Below are 24,485 nucleotides of genomic sequence, written 5' to 3' on the forward strand. Positions count from 1 at the left end.
TACCCAAGAGGGAAAAGAATTTCTTATATTTTAAAATTACTCTATTTTTACTGAACTGAAAGCAATTTACATTTCGTTGCCCTATGGCTTAAAATACCATAGGTGCTATATCTCAAAATGTTCTATTAAATTTAACAAACATTTATTAAATGATTAGAGTTTGAAGTAAGATTTAAGTATAATTTAAATCACTGTAAAAACAGTCAAAATATCTCTGCATTTCTCAGAAACTAAAACATGAGGTTTCTTGATTTTAAATTTGATATTTAGCTTTTCATTGTAATAGCAGATACACTGAATAAATTATAATTAGACTATGGGCTTGCTCCATGTTGCTATCATAAAATTATAAATTACTGTTAAACTATTTTCTACCATGTGCTATTTCATTAATTTTTTCAAGATTTTTACTTTATTAACATGTTTACATTTCTTTTTAAACATTTAAAATATATTCTTGAACTTGCTTTGTTTCTTAGCAGGGGTTAAGCCCAACTCCAGTGTGTATAATAAATGCAACTACTTATTAATATGGTCTTTGAAGACCATAAATATAGCAGAAAACAAAAAGGCAAAGTGTTCACCTTTGCACGTGTTTAATGTAGCATGAACCAAGAGCCCTTGCAAGAATTACGTGAGTTATTTTGCATAAAAATTCAGTGTAGCCCAACTTTTTCCTACCACTTATACAACATGATATATGCTTTAGTCCTAATTCAGTCTTGGCATAACCAGCAAAAATAAAATGAATGTGAGGATAAGGATACAAATAAAACCATATTTCTTCTTTTTATTTTTCAGATGGTGATAGTCCTTAATTTTTATTTTGCCCATAAAAGCACTCAAGATCTTGCCAGTAGATCTTGATACCACAGAGAAATATGTGGCCCTACCTATACGTGATAGTAGGAAAGGTGAGAAAAACAATGACTCTGGCTTAGTCAAGCCATTATAAAACCAGATTTTCTAATAAGGTTCCAAATGAGCAAGCTAGATTTTCCAGATGGCAATCCAATGAAGACCTGAGAAAGACACACGTAAGACAATAGGGGAAGGAGAGTAAAGGACCGGAGGCCCCTGCCAAGTACCAGTCCAGTGGTTTAGAGCAGGCACTGCAGTCTAGTCAGCCAGCTCCTGCTTGCACTGGCTCAGGGCTCTCCTGCGTGAAGCTAACTCTGCAGGCATCGGGTCTGCTGCCAGCCTGCTGAGCCTTGCTGCCAGCTCCCCTCGGATTCTGGCTACACTTGCCTGGGGGTTCAGATCTGTAAAAGGCAGCAGTCTTGATCAGTTCACCAGGACGGACGCCTGCATCCCTACAACTTCTCAGCCTGAGTCCCTCTAAGCCACTTTGGCATGAGTTTTCACCTAATACACCTTCCTCTTATTGGGCTTCATCATCAAAAGATCCTCGTCTACAACTCCATTCACTCAAGCCAATGGATGTGTCTACTGATCCTTGGTATCTACAGAGACAAAAAATTAGAGGCAGCTCTGCCGGTGCAGATTACAAATGTATCCATGTAGCAAGGCTGCAATTTCATTCTTTCACAGAACTTTTTAGGTCTTTCAGATATTCGGAATAAAACTCTCTTGTTGTCCCCTTATTTCTCCTTTTTTTTTTTTTTTTTTTCTGACAATTTCCGGTAAGACATCCCTTCCAAAATGCAGGGCTTCTGAAAGTTTATAACTCCAATGAAGACGTGAATAATCTGTTGCCTTGTTTCCAGTGTTAGTGACATTGACACATACAACTGTCTTATCCATTTGCCAAAACCGGTTTGGCTCAGTAGATAGAGAGTCGGCCTGTGAACTGAAGGGTCTCGGGTTCGATTCCGGTCAAGGGCATGTACCTTGGTTGTGGGCACATTCCCAGTGGGTGGTGGTGGGGGGGGGTTTTCAAGAGGCAGCTGATCGATGTTTCTCTCTCATCAATGTTTCTAACTCTCTATCCCTCCCTCTTCCTCACTGTAAAAAAATCAATAAAAAATATATAAAAAACAAACAAACAAACAAAAACTAAAACTAGTGAAAGCCTGCCAGATTATAACATTATGATGCAGGCACAGCCTTCTTTTTGGCAACCTCAGCCTTTCAAATAGTAAGACAACCATAATATGGCATTGGTAACTAATGTAGATTAATTTTCATACCATCCAACTGTCTTATCCATTTGTTAACATTTTCCTGTTTGCAGCAATCAGTTCCTCCTCGCTCCCCACAACCCCGACCCCTCCATAATCTGGAAGGTCCAATAGTCTTATTGACTGCAAACTGACTGAGATTTCTTTTCCCAAAGAGCGTGTCTACCACCGCCCCCATCTGAGGGTCCTCATGAGACAGCAGCTGAGTCGTCTCTGAAAGGAACTTTTTCAGATAGTAATTTCCATCGGGAATCTTCACAATGACGGAAGCCTTCTCTGACGGTGACCTTGACAAAGGACACGGTAAAGTCCTGACTGTGTGTTCTTAAGCCTGAAGAAAAAGGCCTGAAGGTTCTGGAGATGCCGGCTGGGACCATTAATTCTGAAAGCACACAAAGCACGAATCCCCGGGCTCTTTTTTCTATGTCCCTCAGCTCCTCGGTCCCAAATCTCAGCTTCTTTTTCTTTTCACTGTCTCTCTTGTCCATTTCTTGTCATTGGGGCCACGATGGAATATATACTTGATTATAGTGTCCAGTGGGGAAGTTACTTTTTGTTGTGGCAAAAAAAAAAAATATCAGAGGAATTTTTTTCTTAAGTGTTGATGTGTACACGTCAGTCCTGTTAATGCTATGCACATGGTTGTGCAGCAGGTCGCTAGGGAATTTTGTTTTATTTCTCAAGAGCATGGAGCATTGTCACTTTACCAAAATCAAACTTATGTCCTAGAGTGAAGGGAACTGAAGAACTGCATTGTTATTTTAAACAGATATGTCCGTGAATAGATGGGATTTTATATCATATGTAACTCACACTTGCCCTCTTTTCAAATTTCATAACTATAAACAAAGCAACTTGTATTCTGAAATCCCAAAGGGGGATGGAGAGCAAGTCAATTCCGTGTGTTTACAAAAGGGGCCAGTATTAGGAGAAGGAAGTTTACAGTCAAAGTGGCATGAATGCACCATTCATTTGTGTGGCCACTAATTCCACAGGGCAACCGATTATAAATGAAGTGCCTGCCATTCAGTAATAGATGATGATTTCTGACATAATGCAGTTATAATGGACGGCGTTCACACACTGCATGACTATTAAGGGCCCATTTATTGTCCCCGCACCAGGTGCGACAGTGATAGGCCATACAAATCATCCGGAGGAAATGTCAAACTAGGCTCCTTTGCTGCTAAAGCACCACGTATGCTTATTCATATATAGCAGCTTGTCTTCGAACTGGCCCATCTGCTCACTGAAAACAAATCTTTTCCCTATAAATATTTTAAAGTTAAGAGCATGGCCGGTAGTGATAGTTTTAGAGTACTGGAAATGGAAAGGGAAGACAAAGGAAAAACAGCTGGCATCTACATGAAAATATTCCGCTCTTTCTTTTACCTTGGACATGTTTAACAGAGCGCGGGGCAGGAGGTAGCTCTCAATGTGGCATTAGCCTTAGATTAGCGCCGTAAGAGCAGAGGCCTTCGGAAAGGGTCCAGGCTCCAGCTGTTGCCGGTGCCAGGTGGAACATGGCAAATTGCACCGATGTTTTCCAAGCACACATTTCAATAAAGTGCAAAATGAAGTACTCCACTAAGCCGTTCTCCAGAGGAACAGGCCCTGTGCATTTAAACGCATCAGAAAGCATTTGAGCAGGGGAGATTTTTAGAAAGAAAAATGACACCACAGACTTTCTTGGAGGGGAGACTTAAACCTGAGCATTTGCTTCTGCAAAGCCATGTCCTATGTCAACATCACATTTTTATGTAACGGGGGCTAACAATAGGAACATAACTTAAATGCCTGCCTTTTTATTTTTTACTGTCAGAAACCAGAAACACAAGGCTAACACGCTTTCCAGCTGGCAATCCGGGCTTTATGTGCTTGCAGGGCAGCCAGGACGCTCTGTGTTCTGTCTTCAGGACCGGTTTTGTCTAACAAACAAGGATGCCCTGAGGTGCCCCTCTCGGATGCACACAGGTCTGCAGCGGAGAAGTACAACTGCTCAGCACAGGGAAGCCAAAGCAAGGCCCGGGCCATTTGGGAACCGGAGGTGGTTTTCACTCTGCGGGCGGGGCTTCATTTATTCATTCATTACTGCCTAAATAAAGCCTGGCAGGCATGACTTTTTTAGGTTCCAGAAAAGAACTTCATCAAACTCAGTGTCACATAAATCCACTCGTCGAACTTTTCTAAACAGATTACCTATTGAAATAACTAACCACCTGGTAACAAAAGGGCCGATCCGATGACCTGTAAAAGGCTATAGGTCTCAGGTACTGCTGACATTACATTTTGTATCAACTACAACCTGAAAGGAAGCTGTTTCCGGCCACATTTCAAGTTACACTATTTTCAAAGAATTAATAAGGTGTAACGTTTAGCTCGAATGTGGATGACTGTCATCTTCCAGAACAGTATCAATGTCTACCCAAACGATGCAAATTAGAAATCAAGGAATTGCCTTTTAACACCCTCTCCACATATCCCACCGGTCACCAAGACTTTTTCCGCTTTACCTGCAGTGCCTACCACACCAGATCCCCTTTAATTCCATTGCTACTCTCTTCTGGATTACATTCTCAAGAACCCTTTCTTGAAATAACCTACTAATTCCCAGCTCTCAATTCACCCTGAACATTGGAGTCATCCAACCATTTTTATGCAGGAGTTGTATGAATGCCTTCTGTGCTTGAAGATCTTCCAATATCTATCCTCATTTTAATGGGATCAGTATTCAGGGTGCCTAGCAGGAGAATTTGATCCTTCAGGACTCAGCGTGTGCAATCTTTCCTTGGGTTACCTGTGAGCAGTCCATGCTCTTCCTCCCTGCCAGACTGTAGCTCCAGGGCATTAAGTGGAATCCAGGCATCTGCTCCCTCAGGCCTGGCTTCCTAGGTGTTTAGCACTTCCTCCCACAGCAATCTTAATTCACCTGCTTCCAAATTCTTTTGCTACTTCTGGGTCAGAGACAGGCAATCACCTTACCAAGAAGCCAGTAAGGTGGGAAATGGCGGGGAAAGGAGGAACAGAGAATATGCAGAGAATTTAATTGGTAAGGGGGAAAGAATTCCCTCTTGCAAATGAAATTTTAAGGAAAGGCCACACCAATATGATGGGATTTACTTCTCCCTAAGCCATTCTCCACTCTCCCTGTAGCAACAGTCATCTTTTGAAAATTGGAATCAGATTATGAATTGCTCTGTGTAAAAACCCTTTAGGGATTCTCATAGCTCTTAAAACCCCAGCTGCTTTCATGGCCCACAGAGCTCACAAAGATTCTCTGCTTGACCAAACTTTGACTAGGTTCCTGAACCTTCTCCTGAGCCCATCTGTGCAGTTCCCCGCAAAATCCAGTTTTAGCAAGAATCCTGCTAAGGCCGTTTAACCAGAACTCCCACTCTGGGTACCCAAAAGCCCTAGCTACCTGGTCTGGTTCCTCATCCTCCACCCCTCCTGGCGGTATCTGATCACCCTGTCCTGTCTTCAGCTAGAAGCCTATGGAGTGGTTCCAGAATCCCCTTCACTCCTAATTTAGTAATTTTCTATCCAGGAACCCACACTGCCCCTGCCCCAACTCTGTTCCTTGGCTATAAATTCCCACTTATTTATGCTGTATTTGGAATCTATGGCATTTCAATACTATTGTCTCTTTGGGGGGGGGGGGGGGGGGATTGTTCTTAACACTTTGCTTGCTGTCCAGCTCTTTGTTTTGTTTTGTTTTTCTTTTTTCTTTTTCTAAATATATTTTATTGATTTTTTTACAGAGAGGAAGGGAGAGAGATTGAGAGCTAGAAACGTTGATGAGAGAGAAACACCAACCAGCTGCCTCTTGCACATCCCTCACCGGGGATGTGCCCGCAACCAACGTATATGCCCTTGACTGGAATTGAACCTGGGACCCTTCAGTCTGCAGACAGACGCTCTACCACTGAGCCAAACCAGTTTCGGCTGTTTTGTTTTGTTTTTCTTTGAAAAGGCCCTGCATAATCTGAGTCCTGTCTAAATACTACCGTGTTTCCCCAAAAATAAGACATCCTCCGAAAATAAGACCTAGCACATGGAAAAATAAGACATCCCCTGAAAATAAGACCTAGTGCATCTTTGGGAACAAAAATTAATATAAGACACTGTATTATTTTCGGGGAAATAGGGTATATCCCCAGAACCCATCCACTCCCACTGTGGTTCACAAATTATCATGCCCATTTGTTATTATGTTTTTTATTAAATCATAGTTTCTTTCCCCTGTTTAGAGTGCTGCTTCTTGACAGACTAGCAAACAGCACAATTCCATCAAGGACTGGCTCCTCAGAGGCCCTCCTTAGTGAACTGGCAAACCAGTACTTTTCTAGGTTAGGAACTCTAGTTATACTGTCCTTCAACTTAAGTCAAGGCCAACTTACTTTTATTCCTCTCAGTTCAGCTCAATATTTACCTCACTGGAGCAGTTTTCCTTGATTTTCCGCCTTTATATCTTTTTTATATCTTTAATCACAGCCTGTTCATGATCTTGTCTAATGCATAATTGATATACTGTTTACCTCCCCATGACAAGGTGAAGTCCATGAGGACTCAAATCTTTTCCCTCTTGTGCCTCACTACATTGTCAGTCCCCTATGGAGTGCCCGGCACATAATAGTAACTCACTATAGTAGAGACACATGAAAATTAATTTGACTTACATTTAAATATGTACATTCAGAAGGATTTTGGGGGAAGATTCCTCTTCCCATTTTACTCAGTGAGCTCATGGCTGGAGGAATAGGGATAATGCTCTCTCAGTTGTGTGTCTCCTTACACCACTCAGCACATAAGTATCTCCATATCCAAAAGAGAGTTGGGGTATTTTTGTGTTCACATTTTCTGATATTAAGGAATAACTCACTATTGGAGATACTATATTTTAAGGATAATTCAGAGGAGTTTTTTCAAGTTTTCCCCCCTTCATTTTTAATCCTCTCCCATTAACTTTGGAATCTAAATCATGTCTAAGATGCAGCTGCACAGAAAATCTTAGTTAAATATAAAAAGAAAGTAACTCTTTCAGGAGATCACAGAGAAAAGCTGATGTACATTTTTAATAATATATATATTTTTATTGATTTTAGAGAGAGAGGAAGGGAAAGGGGAGAAAGAGAGAAACATCAGTTGGCTGCCTCCTGTACACCCCCTCTTGAGGATCCGGCAGCAACAGCAACCCTGGCAAGTGCCCTGGAATCCTACAGGTGGCATCTTGGTTCCTGGGAGGACACTCAATCAACTGCTCCACACTGGCCAGGGCTGAGGTATAGTTATTGTTTGATACACGTTTGAGATTTTAAATATATAGAATAAGGTTATGTTTCATATGAAACAGTAACATAATTAAACCAACAGGATTTAAAGATTATAAGGCCATGGCAAACTCTCTTGAGGACTTATTTTCTTGATCTTACCATTTTTTTATGAGCTATATCCAGTTTTAGACTAGATTTATACAGTGTTGCTGCTAAGTTATATTAAATTCTATTTGCAGAGCATTCTATAGGGTCTGTAGTAATTTTACATATACTATTATATTTGATATTTGGTACATAAACAACACTGGGAAAGAGGTTGTTGCTGTGGCTATGGGTTTGTCAATGATCATATGGTTGGCAAATTGGGGTTATCACCAACAACATACATATTTGGAAAATATAACTTACAAAACCCTTATACTTACTCCTAAGAATATTAAAAAATAAAATGTACATTTTACCTTTAAGCTTATAATTTAACTTCCATAAAATTCAAACCAAATTCAGTGATTACCATATAATATTACAATAGTATGCTTGGTGCTAGAAATATTGTGATGAACAATAAGTCTGAATGAAAAAGTGATAGCATCCTTGGTAATACTTAATGAGATAATATGTATAAAATATTTTGTATCTATCAGATACAAGATACACACTTAATAAATGGGAGTGTTGTTTACAATTTACATTAATGAACTATATTTTTCTATCTAGTAGTTGTTGGCATTTACAAGTGTAGGAAAGGGGTATTTATTTAACATAATCAAAGCACCCTGTTATGTGTAACTTTCCTTTTTATTTCTTTGGGTTAAGAGTGGCTGAAGCTATGGAATTACATTCTAGTATATAATGTCTGCTAACCAGATACGTTATCAAAACACCACATGAATATGAAAGGCCTGGAAACTCCTCAATAAGAATGCCAGATGTCTAGTTCCTTTTTTTATTTTAATCAATTTCAAATGTTTTTACATCTTACTAGATAATTTTGTGTGTTAATGTCTCTAATTTGTGATGCTAAATCTTTGGCTTGAGCCTATTTTTAATATAGATGCATCAAGCAAAACCATCTGTTTATTTCAAACTTTAAAAAACATTTTCAGTGTGTAAGATTTGCTGAATGTAACACAATTTACACAGAAACTTCATGCCTAGCATGATTCTATTTCATTGATTATGTGCCAATGAAACCATGTTTATATTACTCAGGTTATTACAGGAAAAAAGAAAAAGAAAAAAAATGCAGTTTTTCAAATGTCCCCAAATATTTTAGATTTTTCTCTGACTATAAATTGCAACTATCAATAATTAGCAAATGCACACATTATAGTTAATATTAGACTTATGATTAAATATAAGACTGTACTTAAAAAATATTATACAAAATATACAAATTAAATACAATGCTGTATTCATCAGCTTTATTACTAGTGGTTTACCATATTGGAAGGTGAAGTATTATATATCTGGTTACTTTCAATTTTTTTTTTATGTAGCAGAACATAAAAATATCATCTTTAGTAATATAAGTGGAAATTGTTTTTAGAAGTTAATTTTCTGTTGCTAATTAACAATTTATCTAACTTGAATTGCTAGTGAGGTTGTAAAGAATTACTAGGTTGGGTTCTATAATTGACTGTAAGGTTATCACCAAATTGTATAAGAAAACAATGAAACAAGACAAAGCCAAAAATAAAATAGCAGTTACATCTGAAGGGCATTCTCCAACTTTTATATTCAATTGTCAAATAATATAAGCCTTTGTTTAGGATTGTGATTCAGTTTCCAGCACAAAATCTCACCCAAGTATCTTCATTGAGTGATCCTGACTGTAATATAGACACAGTTCTGGGGTTGAACTGTTTTCATGTGGGTAGATAGGAGGCAAAATAAAGGCTCGATGGGGGCAGAGGGGGGAACGATAGTTGGTGAGAAAACATGACCTTCAGAACTGCAACTCTTAATGCACCCTTCCAAGAACTCACTTGTGTGCTTATCACAAATCTGCTAGAAAAGTACCAAAGTAGTCTTTCACTTACAATTAAAATATATAAAATTGGGAAATACGTCTTCAAAGTGTATAGGAGTTATTTGCGTATGGAAATATGCAATCAATCTCATTACGTTAACTACAAAATTATAATGACTTTATTTTCATAATGAAAGCTTTAAAAATAATAGTGCTTCTAGATGAAGCTATTTTTCCAGATTAATGAGACGTATGGCAAGAAAAATCACTATAATGGTGAATGCTGATTCAGGATCTTACTTTTATGAAGTAGTTTATAGTGAGGGCTGTGACTATTTTTCTATTTATAGTGGCAGCTCTGGTTAATTACCTTGTAATGTATTGTGACATTAATGCACTAGTAAACTATCAGAATTTACACCTCTATTCAGTAATAGAATCTGTAAATTGAAGAATGCACATAAAGTCACCACAGGCATAAATTATGTGACCAAATGCCATGTATGGTCACATTGGACTTAAAGAATAGAACCTCTCAAATTTACTCAACACTAAGTGACACTGAATTTTGGCACTTCGAAATGCAGATCACAACTTTTTATTCAAGGCTATTTGGTAACTTACTTCTACATTTCCCACATGGTTAATAAAGGCATGCTGGCCACAATTTAAGATGCACGATACCAAAGAAAAAATACATTTGATAAACAAATGCATTAATTTGATAAGAGGCCCTCTTTCTGTTCCTATATTTATACTTAAATAACTATCTATATTTGTATCTTCATATATCTATATCTTTCTACCAGTAGATATAATATAGTTCATTTGTATAATTTGACTGCATATAAATATTAACATCAGTTTACAGTATAATTAAAAATAGTAAATAAAGGTGAGGAGTGATGGTTGAAAATTGAAAAGAAATATTTTATTGTTCCAAAGTAATGCTATAATGCCAACTCTATCCCATTTCCACAGTATTTTAGAAATAAAATATTAGGTTTAAGAAAAAAAACAAGCACATGAATGTCTGCAATGTTATTTTGGTGCTTTGTATAAGCCTCTTTATCTAATTAGGAATTTTTTTTTAAACTGTAGAACTATGGCACATGCAGAATATAGCTGCAATTGCATTAATCACCAACCAGTTTAGGAGGGTCTTTAGGTCAACATAAGTAGATAAATGATACGAGAACTGGAACTTATCAAGACAATCATTCTAAGGTCATGCAAGTCTGCCTTGGCTCCGAAGACCAATTTCTTCCATTTGCCACAGCAATGAACCCCGAAGTACATAGCAATAGCCACACTTTATCTAGGGCCTACCGGATACCAGACTTTATTCTGTATCACTCCTAATCTTCACAAAGATACTGTGAAGTTCTCATTTCTGATCTAGCTAGTAGTTGAAGAAACTAAAACAAGGAAGTTCTCGAACTCCGAAGTTTAAGTTTATTAGCTCTAAACCTTTTCATTTTACCAGCTAGTTTTTGTCTTATCTCCTTCTAAATTTATTTCACTCTTTATCTGCCCCAGAGTCCTCTTTTTATGTGTATTCGTGGTCCTTTGGATGGGATCTATTTCTGCTCCTTCACGCCTGGGGTCCGCTAACTTGCTTTGGCCAATGGGATGTAGCAAACATGACGCAGGCAGAGTCCTGAAAAACATCTGAACTCTGGGGCTTGTTTATATACGGCTGGAAATCCTATCACCATGGGAATGCACCTGTGCTAGGCTGCTGGGTAATGAGAGCCATATGGCCATCACCTCAAATGACATCAAGTTGACTACCACACATGTGAGCTCCCTCCCCCACAGAACCAACCATCTGCCAACTGCTAAGCATCCAAGTCAGCGCTCACGTGACTCAACAGCCTCTGAGAACTGCAACAAATGTTTCTTGTTTAAAGCCACTAACTTTTAGAGTGGATTACTGCATATCCTATGCGAGAGCTTACAGAGCTCTTCCCAAATCACACTGAGAGCATGTCTGAAAAAGTGAATTATATTGAGGTCACCAACTTGCATAAGTAGGTTTACATCTTTCAGAGCAACACCATTTTGCTAAGAATTAGCATATCTAAAAAACATCTCGCATCAATGTAAAATGCATCCATTCCTCATGGTGAGGGATTATGTCATACGCATCCAAGCTGTTAATCAACATAGAAACTTTAGAGGCATTTTTGTTCCTCCCCCTGTTCTGTTCAGCTAACTGACACGTCTCTTCAAAATATTTCTCAGGCCCAGCCACTGCCAATGACACATGGCCTAACTAATTCTCCAGTCATCTTTTACCGGTACTCCTCTGCCAATCTCTTCACCTACACTGAAGCCACAGGTATTTTTCTCATATCAAGAACCAATCATGGTACAATGTAGTGTCCCACTGATTAGGGAATAGTGATTTTTTAAAAATGAAAAGTATTCCATCAAAAGGACTTAAATACATGCATATCAGCAAAACCAGTAGACACAGACATTAGGGTGGTGGGGGCTTGCCCAGTGTGAGAATGACTGGGTAGAGGGGGGTCAATTGAGGAAAAAAGAGACATATGTAAAACTTTAGGCAATAAAGTAATAAATAAATAAATGAAAAAAAATATTCCACATTATTTTCCAGAATAAAATACCAACTCCTCTGCATGTGTGATACAGAGTCTTTCACGATCTGCCCTATTGCATCTTTCCACTCTCTTCCTCTCAAACCATTCCCATTTTACTGTTTGCCCAGCATCTTTCCTTAAAAATATCACTGCTCGGACATACCCATGTTTCCATTCAATCTGTTTCCCTCTTGGTAAGATTCCCCTATGGTCCCTATTCCATTTTCTGCTTGAACACCCAGGATGCATCCTTCAGCATCTAGGCTGTCGCTTTAAACTTCAGCCACTTATAAATTGTCCTGTGACTGCCCAGTGTGTGCCACGCACTGACCAGTGGCTGGAGGAGAACAGTAATTCTGACACTCTCTCCCCACAAGGATCTTACAGAAGAGGAAGGGAAACATGGGCACTGAAAACTAAAAGACAATGTCTTAGGTGTGAAAGGTGGAGGCAAGCTCAGAGAAGTGGAGTTGGGGGCTCTAGGGAGCACTTGGGGAACAGAGACATCCACTGAGCTCCTCCCTGGTGCAGAGCCCAGGGAAGCTTGCAGAGGAACTGAACAGAGAGAGGAGCCTTGAAACACTGGTAGAAACTTAGTGAATAGAAAAGATAAGAGACTCCTGACTGGAGAAATAGCATTAGAGAAAACATGCTCCTGAAAGTCAGACCTAAAGACTTTTATTATATCAAAAGTAATTAATACTTTTGAAGATATAAGAAAATGTACTGCAATACTTTGAACTGAAAAATTAACCTTAGGATACTTATAAAATGTTTGGAAATCAGTAACAAATATTTTTAAAAAGAGAAAACCACATTCTGTATTTGGACTATATAATTATAAATGTTATTTTAACTTTTGTATGACTAGTTTCTTTCAAAAATCTTTAAATAGGTGGTATCCATTTAAAGTACACATTTTTTAATTTATACATTACAAAATAAACTATTTATACTAAAATAACTTTTAAAAAGAATTATATAAAATATCAAATTGTAAAAAAATAAATATATCAATGACTTAGGTTAAGCCATTTTAATTTATTAAAAAAATAGGATAATAGAAGCAGAAAATTCCAATTAAAACAATAATGGTTAGCTGTTAATCTGTAAATCTAGGTTGGCTTTCAACTAGGCTTCCACTAGTTCAATCACTACACATCCCTATTTCTTATTTTGCTTTACAAACATTTATCAGAACTATATTTCACATGTTTAGGTAATAAATAAGACTTACTCATTCTGTCATCAAATTTCTTACATCATCTCCCCTTGAATTTTAAACAGATACTCCATTGTGAAATACATATTTACTATCACCTCTAACTTAGTTAATTGCCTTCATCAAAGAATAAATATAATCTCCTGTGAAATCTCAGAGGGAAGGTGAGGTATGGCCAATGAGTGGGAAGAGATCAACCAAAGAACTTTGTATGCATAACCGATGGACACAGACAATAGGATGGTGAAGGCCTGGGTGAGGGGTGCAAGCGGGTTAGAAGAAGTCAATGGGAGGAAAAGGGTAACACATGTAATATTTTCAACAATAAAAATTTAAAAATCATAAAAAAAAATAACACTTACCTCTAACAGGGGGTCTTTCTAACTCAGAGTCAAGGTGAATTGGTGGAGAGATGTAAGACACCTGGCCATGATGTGCTTGACCTGTGGATCCAAAAATAAATGTTAGAGAGACGTTGTAGTTATGTCTTGTTACTTTTCTGTTTTATGAGGTCACATTATCTCTCTCCATACTGAATTCATAGCCATTATAGAGTGTAGACAGATCTATCCAAACACAGAAACATTATGTGCCAAACAAAAATCAACTGATTAAAGCAGTCTTGCTTATACAATTCAGGTTTTTTGTTGTTGTTGCTGTTGATAATTTATAATTTTATTTGTGGAGTGACACTTAAAAATACAATTAAAATAATTTAAGAAAAAAAAAAACGAAATGGAAAAACTAAAAACAAAGACATACAAAATGCAAGACCTAATTTTTAATTGCTTGATTAAACAGACATTAAGAACTCTATCAACCTGTTGCAAATGCTTCTAAACATTCTCAATTTCTTCATTTACTCATTGCAGATCAGTAAGAAACAGAGTGCAGACTGGCATCAATGCAAATAATACTCTGAGTAGCACCTACTTAGATAACTTTACAACCCTGATTAATTTTTATTTTTATGATTTACTTACATTATTTAACAGAATACTACCCCACATACTTATTATTTTTGATGGAAAAAAAAACAATAAATAACCACAATATAAAAATCAGGTAGATTTTTATAAAGAATTCATTCTTTCTTCCTTACAAAGCATTTCGTTAGCTCACATACAGTATTTGCAACATACTTTCTGTCTTGTGGGTTAAAGTAATAAAGTTGATTTGAATGCTGAGATGATGCTTGAAAACACTGCTAGCTTAAAAACAAAAGAATTTTTAATGCTCAAAGCAGCTATAGTTTGTATAACTGATATGGCCTAGTAAGCAATTTGAATTTTAAGGCAGGAGAGCATAATCACAGAGTCAGTTCTACTTCTAAAGCTACTTCATAGAAAGGATTGGGTGGGAGAGGGGACCCACTGCATTCTTTCTACAGTGGGAATACGCAGTCCTATTTTACACATTTACTATAGCAATTTACAGGGTTGTTAATCTCTTCTCCTAAACAAGGGAAGTTAATGACACATAGACTATGATAACAGTTAGAGTAACCTTCCCGTTTCAAGTAATATTCGACTTGTAATAAACTCTGCTGATTCCTCTTATGAGGCACATTTCAAATAATTAATATGGCTCCCTGTTGATAGTAGCTGCTGTTGCTCCCAGCATTTTTCCAGCTAACGGCAGACACAGTGGAGCTGCTGTAATATACAGAGCCCCTCATAATTGTAAGTAAGAATATTGTGCATTCACTGACCATGTTTCAGTGGAACACTAAAGGCACTGTTAGGAAGGATATAAGACAGTGATTGTGCACTGTTAGCAGTCCACGTGTAATATAGCTTATTAAAAACTTCAGAGGACCTTAATTACAAAAGCATCTGATGTTTACCTATGCTGCATATTAAGCTGCAAAACATTTATTTTGTTTTTAAGTTCTTGAATCATTACAAGTGAATTGGTCTGAAACTTTGATCATGTAAATGAAAATAAGATTCTTTCACTTTGTATAGGTTCAACATAACCTCATCAGATAAAATAATACTGATTTCCTGTCTAATCCAGGAACATGGCTCTGACCACGAGTAATGTAACTGCCATGCATCATACATACATCATCTCCTTTTATAAGGATTTAAAGGTAGGCAATGAGTTGATATTCTTCTATATGAAAAACAAGTAGAGGAGATTAAGTATCTTGCTCAAGCACATGCAGGGAGCAAAGAGCAAGGCCAGTGGCATTTTGACTATTAATCTAAAGTGCTTTCATCTATATCATAATATTTTTCTCAGAGAACGTCTCACTATGCTAAACCTAGAAGAAATATGCATAGATTTTGGTCATTAAATTCTGACAAGTACAGCTTTTGAAACTGTTAGTCCTACATTCAGGTGAAGTAAAGAGTCCCTTTAAATGCCACATAAGTCTCTGGTCTTGGGATAAACATGTAACTTCAAAAGTGCTTGGCATGGATACTTATGAGATCACAGTGTGCATGTTCATGAAGGGAACAGAGACATCAAAAAGCAGTAGAACGGGATGGGGGTTATTGACAAACCAGGTCTTGAACTTCAACTGCCATAATTTTCATTCTCTCTCCAAGAAGAAATCCAGCAAACTGCAAGATTTGAGGTGTGGCAGGGAAAGCCACAGTGGTGGTGGGGAAGGGGAGGTGACAAACTGTGAGACTTAGAGGACAGTCAGAAATGCAGCACTGGATTTCAATATGGTGATTGAGATTTCTGACATTCAAAATAAAACCCCAAATTTATGGAGCTTGCTGAGTGAGTGCATTAATCAAAATCTTAAAAAAAAAAAAAAATCCATTTCACTCTTGAGTAGTGGTACTCCACATGAATCTCCAGGAAAACACAGAGAGAAGAAAACCTATTGTGATCTGTGGTTGGCTAGGGCTGTGATTCTCAGGGATAAGTGCTCTTCATCAAGGTGAGGGCAACAGAACATGGGGAACAGGCTGTGCATAAGCAGCCCCAGTGACTGAGAACTCCACCCTCATTCAGAATTACTGCAAAATAAAAGCAATAAACTAAACTCAAGTGAAAACAAAAAATAACTTCTGTAAACATTTCTTTTAGACTTTACGGTGAATAATATTCAACCAAAAAAATGCGATCAGTTCAAAAAGAGCTTAGAAAGGTAAAAAACAAAAACAACAAAAAACAAAAAACAAAAAAACAAAAAAAAAACATGGCAAACGCATATTGTTTTTAAAAATCTGACTAGAATTCTCTTATGGAACACACCCATTCTCTCATTCATCACATATTTCCCCGTGATCTACTGTCTTACAGCAGCTTTTTATATCCAAATATGTGAAATACTGGTTCTATCTTTGCCCTCATTTTTCCAAATTAAAAAGATATATTTTCTTATTTTTCCTCCTGAATCTTACTTCACTTTTCCCATTAATTTTAAGCAAAAATAATCATATTGACATCTTGATTAGACTAAAGTTATCTATACATTGATTATGAAAATAAACATTTAAAATATTTTGTCTTCATTTTTAAAATGGATCTGTATTTGTTTAAATTGCCTTTTTAATATATAGAAATTATTTTGCAAGTTTTCAATATTTGTTACAAGGATATTATTTCATGGTTTAAGTATTCTATTTTCCCAGTTTCAAACAAATTTTTAAAGATGCATTAATAATTTCCATTGAACTTTTTTGATGGTTATTGTGAGAATTGTTAATTATTAACTTTTAAAAAATATATTTTATTGATTTTTTACAGAGAGGAAGGGAGAGGGATAAAGAGTCTGAAACATCAATGAGAGAGAAACATCAATCAGCTGCCTCCTGAACACCCCCTACTAGGTACATGCCTTAGACCAGAATCAAACCTGGAACCATTCAGTCTGCAAGCTGATGCTCTATCAACTGAGCCAAAATGGTTAGGACTAGTTATTAACTTTTACCTTCCTAGCTTCTTAGAGCTAAATACATTGATAATAATATTTTAGTTATTTTTGGAGATGTCTTTTTCTCATATAAATATACTCCCAAGTTAAGATTCATCTATATACTACTTTTATATTTAATTATTTTGTGATGCATAATTTAAATTTTAAAGATTTATTTCATAGATGTAATTTAGGGGCCAGAGTTTCCTTGTCATTTTATGTTAAGTTCCTCCACAGTTCTATAAAATAATAAACAATGTTTAATGATAGATTCATAAAATAATTACAATGAAATAAAAGGGAGGAGAAAAGAAAATGTTCTCGGTTTATTGCTAAGGGGAACAGAAGAACATGTAATAGGGAAATGGTTGGGTAGCTTATGGATGAGTTTTTATTCAATTTTTAGTGTAAGTGATACATTTGCATATAGATGTCACATATCTACATTGATATGTAATTTTACATATCAAACAGTTTGCCCATTGCAAGTATACAATTCAATGGTTTTTAGTATATTTACAGATTTGTGCAACCACCGCCACAATCAATCTGAGACCACTTTCATCACCACACAAAGAACAAACAAATGAACAAAAAACCCCAAAGCCCATTAGCAGTCATTCACCACTTCCTCCCCAGTTCTAGGCAACCACTCATCTACTTTCCATCTCTATACAGATGCGTCTGTTCTGGACATTTCGTGTAAATGGAATTATACAAATGTAGTCCTTTGTGACCTGCTTCCTTCACTCAACATAATATTTCAGAGTTCATCCACAGACCAGTACTTCCTTCTCTTGTGGGGCCAAATGTTTGCTGTCAAACAATCACAAACACAGATTATCACATTTCATGTATCAGTTGATGGATATTTTGGATCATTCCCTTTTTTGACTCTTCTGAATAGTCAGATAGTCTAATAAGTCTCTGAACCTTTTTGTACAAGTTTTGTGTGGCTATATGTGTGCATTTTTATTGAATATATATACCCAGGAGTGAAACTGTTCATTATAGTAACTCTATGCATAAACATTTTTAAAAAGTATGTTTTTATTCATTTCAGAGAGGAAAGGAGAGCGAGAGATAGAAACATCAAAAGTCAGGTAAAATCACTGGTTGGCTGTTTGCCTCTGCATGCCCAGCGCAGGAGAGAGGCTGCAACTCAGGCTTGTGCCCTGACCGGGAATCGAACCATGACCTCCTGCTCCATAAGCCGATGCTCAACTACTGGGCCACTCTGGCCAGGTTTTATGTGAAAAATTTTAAGGAACTGTCAGTCTGATTTCCAAAGAAGCTATATCATTTTACTTTTCATTAGGAGTGAGTGAGAATTCCAATATCAAGAAGATGTTGTTTTTTAAAAGTTGTAGTGTAGTTAAGCCGGGGTTGGTTAGATTTTGACACAATTAATATTAAGACAATTGTTCAAACTGTGAAGGGAACAATCTCCCCAAATAACTATCTCTCCAAGAAAGGTAAAACAGAGGGTTTGAGTCAGAAGATGTATAGTTCATCCACACTGAGAGAGAAGAAAAATGAAATGATATAGCCCTCCCCAAAATATGGACAGCTCACATCCTGAAATGAAAATGCATGAACCATTCAGAGTCAGGTATGCAGGGATGTAGAAACTGTAAGGGTGCTAGTAATACAATCAGCACAATAACACAAACCCCAGGGCCATGATGGATTTTGGAAAAACCGTTATTTTCCTATCTTCAATCTCTTTTTCAACTTTCATTTAATTTCTCCTTCATTGAGGAACCATGTGCAATTTCTACTAAGATTCAAATACAGAAAACATTTGACCAGAACTAAGCATAAGAAAACACACACACACACACACACACACACACACACACACACGCACTTTTTTCTACTGTGAATAATTTACTTGAACACCAGAACCCAGAAATGCATTTTTTGAACCACAGCATTTGGAAGGAGAAAGACATTTGATAACTTAAAGTCCCAACCCCACATTTTAGAAAGAGGAAACCATCTTGAGAAATTGGTGACATTCAAAAGGCAAATCAGGTGGTGGTTGTCAACAGTGATGTCTGAGAACAGGAAGAGAGGGATGTCTTATAGTTGCTTGCAGAAAACTGCCCACAACCCTTATGCCTTTCATCTCTGGCACCTTCCTTAGTAAGCCATAGTTTTCAAGGTATGTGGGGCATGATCTTCCAGTTGTGCTGAGACAGACTTAGAGCTATTGCTTATGAAAATAAGTACTATCTTTTCCCCATTAGGCTTTGTCTACACACTAAAGGCAGGTTAGCATAACAGGTGGCATCATGTCCAGGGAATATAATTACTTGTGTTGGTATCTGGACTCCACCACCTTTTAGCCATAATGCCAGAAACGATCAAGGTGCTTAACTTCTATGTGCCTCAATTCCCTCTTTTGTATAATGAAGATTATAACACCATTGAACTCATAGAGATGTTTTGAAGACTACATGAATTTACACATACGTGATCATTCCAACAGCGCTTGGTACATAGTAAAGTACTTACTAGAATTTTTTAACATATATTTTATTTTATTTATTTAATTAATTTATTTATTTATTTTTACAGAGAGGAATGGAGAGGGAGAGGAATAGAGAGTTAGAAACATCAATGGGAGAGAAACATTGATTCAGCTGCCTCCTACACACTCCCAGTAGAGGGCCCTTGGGAATGCACATGGATGATCTTTAATTATCATCAGCTGAACTCAAGACTTAGGCAGAGCCATGCCCTGGGAATGTGTTTCCCCAAAACGTGGGAGACCCTAATCAGTACAGATTTCTTATCTTTATCCGTGTGCTTGGAATGAGGAACAAACAGGACCTGGATTTACCCAGGTCTTGATATGCTAAATCCCAGGAATGAGGGAATAAATGGGACCTGGGCACACCCAAAACTCCTTTGATTCTAAGCTTTTCAGGGAAACCTCCCTTTATTCTTTTAGAAATAAATAAATGCTCTGCATTGTCTGTGGTGGGGTGGAAAGTCTCTCCATCAGAGTGACAGCCCCCCACCTGGGTCCCAGCTTTTATCTATTTCTGTGTCTTTGTCTCCTTTTTTCTTTAATTTCTTAATCCCCAGCTCCTCCACTCAGGAACCTGTCATTTTCCTTGAGGGTTGAGGAAAACAGAGAAACAGCCCCCACAACTCCCTAGTGGGGATGTGCCTGCAACCAAGGTACAACGTGCCCTTGATGGGAATCGAATCGGGACCCTTCAGTCCATAGGTGACACTCTATCCACTGAAACAAACTGGTTAGGGCAGTACTTCGAATTTTTAACTATTATTGTTATTACTAATTCTTTTCATTCATTAATTCATTAATCAGTATTACTTGAGTGCCTCATACGTGAGAGATGCCTTTTTAGTTGGTTGGCATACATCTAAATGAATGATGATCTACATCCTTATGTAGGGGGAGGCAGGGAATAAGCAAGTCACTCAGTAATAATGTATGCACAGGATGCCAAGGGCAATGGAAACCAATTAGAACAGGCCAAAGGGGGTCTGGATTGGGAAGGGCATATTGCAATTTTAAACAGGGTGATCATAGCAACTGGAGAGTTCAAGAGAAGACAAGAGACAACATGTGACATTTCCTATGAATGAAAAGATAAAACTATACATAAGGGAATAAACCTAAATTTAATAACTAAGCGTAAAAGAAAAAAAAAAATTCTAGTATCAAATGCTTTTCCCTAACACAATTATTTCAAATTTTATACATATTCATAGGCATTCATGTGAGCAATAGATAAGATATAAATAAAATAGGAAGGTGTGTAATTGGGAAATTGAACACATTTTTTTATAAAGTAAAATCAAATTCCACTACTACAAAGTCCCCATGGGTTTCTCCAGTTACACCATTTTTCAACTCAAATTTTCCTCATTTTCTATGTAGTGTTGTAAACAAGTTTATATCCCTCCTGGCAGAATTCATGTCTTTGTTTTTTTTTTTGTTTGCAATAGAAAGTTACAGCTCCGCACTTCTCTGCCCTACCACAATCATAATTCCATGTAGAATGTGGGAACAAATACTAAACTACATTTAAGAATGGCATATGGAATTTTTCAAAGTTTTCCTAATACTCTTAGAGCAGCTAAGCCTTCTCAAAAAAATAAAAAATAAGAAAATAAAACCCCGCCACTGAGAAATTTCATTCCAGATGCAGGGTTAAGATTGCTGTGACTTGAGGTATACACCTTGATAGAGATGAAAGAGAAGAGCACAACAATAGCATCCCACTGAGGTAAGTGAGGGCAGCACCTGAGGAAGCTGAGGTCGAGGGGATGGCAATTGGTGGGCAGTCTGGTCTAAGAGTATGGCTAGCATGGGCAGGAGAAGGAACATTACAAGCAGATGCTAACAGATTAGATGAGTAACAGGAACAGGGTTCAGGGAACCACAGGTTGGATGTGAGAAAAATAAAAATAAAGATTTAAAAATTTCAAAAGAGTACAAAAAAATGGAAGAATAATAAATACATGTGAAGGGGAGCAGAATAAGCCACTTGAAAATATGCTATGTTGGCCTATTGCTAATTTTGAATGAGAGGTACTTGAGGAAAAGCAAGAGCTAGGAGGACCCTTTGACCTCCCTGTGACCCTCTGAAAGTGGGACATAAAACTCCCAGGTGAGAGGCACCATCCCTGGACCAGGACGGTAGAAGGCATCTTTATCAACAGGGATCAGGAATTCGGGGCCCAGAAAGCCAGATGAACAAATCTTGTCATTTCTTCACTAATTTACTTCCCAAGCCCGAACTCCTTTGTCTTGTCAGTTCCTCACAAATTCATGGTTTCTCTGTCTAATGGTATAAAAGCTTACATGTTCACTTCTTTTGAGTTTCACATTTGTATGCAGCTCCTGTACATTAGAAATCAAATTGGTTTTCTCCTGTTAATCTGCCGAATATCAGCTTAATTATTATTAGACCAGCCAAAGAACCTGGAAGGGGAGAAGGGACAGTTTTCCACCCCACACTGGGCTATCATCACCCTCATCAATGGCCAATTGAGGTAATCTGGTATAAACAATGTTATACTGCTTCACCTCCCTTCACCTCGCCTCCTTCCCCATGAGAATATGTGGAAGCAAATTCCAGACATCATGTCATTTCAAGTTTACGTTATTTAAGTATGTATCTATAAAATAAAATAGCTCCTTAAAAAAACACCAAAATACCATTTTGATGCTGAAAATTTAAGAAGAGTCTGAAAAATGAATTTAATGTAAAATTCAATAATGCAACTGTCAGGAAAAAAATCAACAAGAAATGAACCCTCTTTGCCTGTGAAATAATCATATTGGTCCTGGTGTTGAAATTTTGTTGGACTAAGGAATTCTTTATATTTATGGTGAGTTTCAGGTGCTCACAAATATGGAAGGAAATATATTTAATCAAACCATACAAATGCTTCTCTTTCTTTCACAAGCATGAAAAATAGACTTGGTGGTTGAATGACAAGCACTGAATTTTTGCAGAATTGCTTCAAAATTATTCCTTGAAGTTTCAAAAACCTATTGTAGCAAAAGCATAACAACAATAAACTGGAGGAAATATTAAAAAAAAAAAAAAATCAGAGCACTGATCTTCCCTAAATTTCTATTTCTTTTTTTATAACCCTTCAAAAATAAACAGGAACGAACACATTAGGAAACTGAAGATCGCATTAATAAAAGGTTATTTTCTAGTTGAATAATAGGAAATACCATCTGAGGTAATTATTGCTCTCCATTTAAAACATTAAGCAATGAAAGCTCCATAAGGATAAGTGTATTTTCAAGGTTACACAATAGGGTGTGTGGGAATTAAGTTTTAAGTCCAGATAAAATGTTCTCACTATATAGTTCACTGCCCCCACATCCTACAAATACATCCACGGGGGTGGGAAGAGAAGACAAATAGACTATAATTTCTGAAACTTAAGAAAATTTTAGTTCTCTATTTCCAGGCCACCTAAAATTACTAAGAGACTAAATCACAGAACAATCAGGGTTCTAAAATTACTTTTTTTAGACAATGTGTAAAATGTTACATTCCATAAGAGATTAAGTGTATAAGCCTTCTTCTGGCAGTTGGAAAAAAATAAGGTTTTCAAAAGGGTTCAGTAATACATATCTCCTAGAGTCATTTTGATTTCTGAAAGCTAGGAAGAATACCTTCGGAGTGAACTCCCTCACATACACTCACATCTTTCCTCTTGTTATAAACTTTCAAATATATGTTCCTTTTTAAGAGCAAAATAACATTCACCAAGATACTTGATTTTCTGGTTCACAAAATCAGGCTTAATATGTTTAAAAATGGTTGAAATCTTAAGTATGTTCTTTAACAAAAATGCAATAAATATGATATTAACTAAAATATCTAAAAATCCCCAAATATTTAGAAATGAATCCACTTGTAAATAACCCGTGGTCAAAAAAGAAATCACAAGGGAAACTAGAAAATATTTCAAATTGAAAGATAAAGAAAATGCATATCTAAGTGTGTAGGATACAGCTAAAACAGTGTAGAGTGAAATGTATCATTTAAATGCTTATAGAATAAAAAAGGGTTTAAATTAATTATCTAAATCTACACTTTAAAAAATTGGAGAGTGTGGCTCGGTGGTTGAGCATCAACCTATGCACTAGGAGGTTACAGTTCGATTCCCGGTCAAGCCACATGTCAGGGTTGCATGTGCAGGAGGCAGCTGATCAATGATTCTCTCTTATTGCTGTTTCCATGTTTACTATGTTAAGGTATCTCCATACTGTTTTCCACAGTGGCTGCACCAATCTGCATTCCCACCAAAAGGGCAGAAGGGTTCCATTTTCTCCGCATCCTCACCAACACTAACCAACAGACATCTTTCCTATTCTTTACCACCACGATAGGAAGCCCAAGTTTGGCATACCACAGAGTAAGAAGAAATCACTTTAATGTGGAGTCAGTTAATATTAAGGCCTATTTCACTGAGGGTGTGAGTATTCGGGGTTGGGAGCTGTGCAAAGCTAGATTAGAAATGTGAAAATGTGGGTAACAAAGGCAAACTTAATTAGCAGAACTATGATGTTAGTATGAACACAGGGGTTCAATAATTCCAGTTGGTCAATTACCACAGGAGAGTCCTAAACATCCTTTCTCTGCAAGAATAAGTCTGGGTTAGAAATAAAGGTTACCGGAACTGTTTTACTTAACAAGTTATGGTGGGTAGATTAATGATCCCCTAAAGATGCCCACCCCCTAGCCACCAGGTTCTGTGAATATGTCATCCCACTTGGCAGAAGGGGCTGTGCAGATGTGATCATAGTGAAGATGGGACATGATGCTATCTGATTGCTGGAGCTCTTAAAAGTCAAAAAGGCAAGCAGAAGA

General features: G+C 37.2%; 1 protein-coding gene across 17 annotated transcripts in view; it reads right to left on the reverse strand.

Moving 5' to 3' along the window:
- ADGRL3 (adhesion G protein-coupled receptor L3) overlaps positions 1-24,485 on the reverse strand; it is a 762,953-nt gene that overhangs the window by 237,675 nt on the left and 500,793 nt on the right. For all 17 annotated transcript variants that reach the window (XM_045572137.1, XM_036415171.2, XM_045572109.1 and 14 more), the window contains one exon: positions 13,583-13,663. In XM_045572137.1, coding sequence (XP_045428093.1) covers positions 13,583-13,663 — 81 coding nt within the window. The remainder of the gene's footprint in view (positions 1-13,582; positions 13,664-24,485) is intronic.

Source organism: Pipistrellus kuhlii, unplaced genomic scaffold (genome assembly GCF_014108245.1).
Source record: "Pipistrellus kuhlii isolate mPipKuh1 unplaced genomic scaffold, mPipKuh1.p scaffold_m20_p_1, whole genome shotgun sequence".
Taxonomy (NCBI): Eukaryota; Metazoa; Chordata; class Mammalia; order Chiroptera; family Vespertilionidae; genus Pipistrellus; species Pipistrellus kuhlii.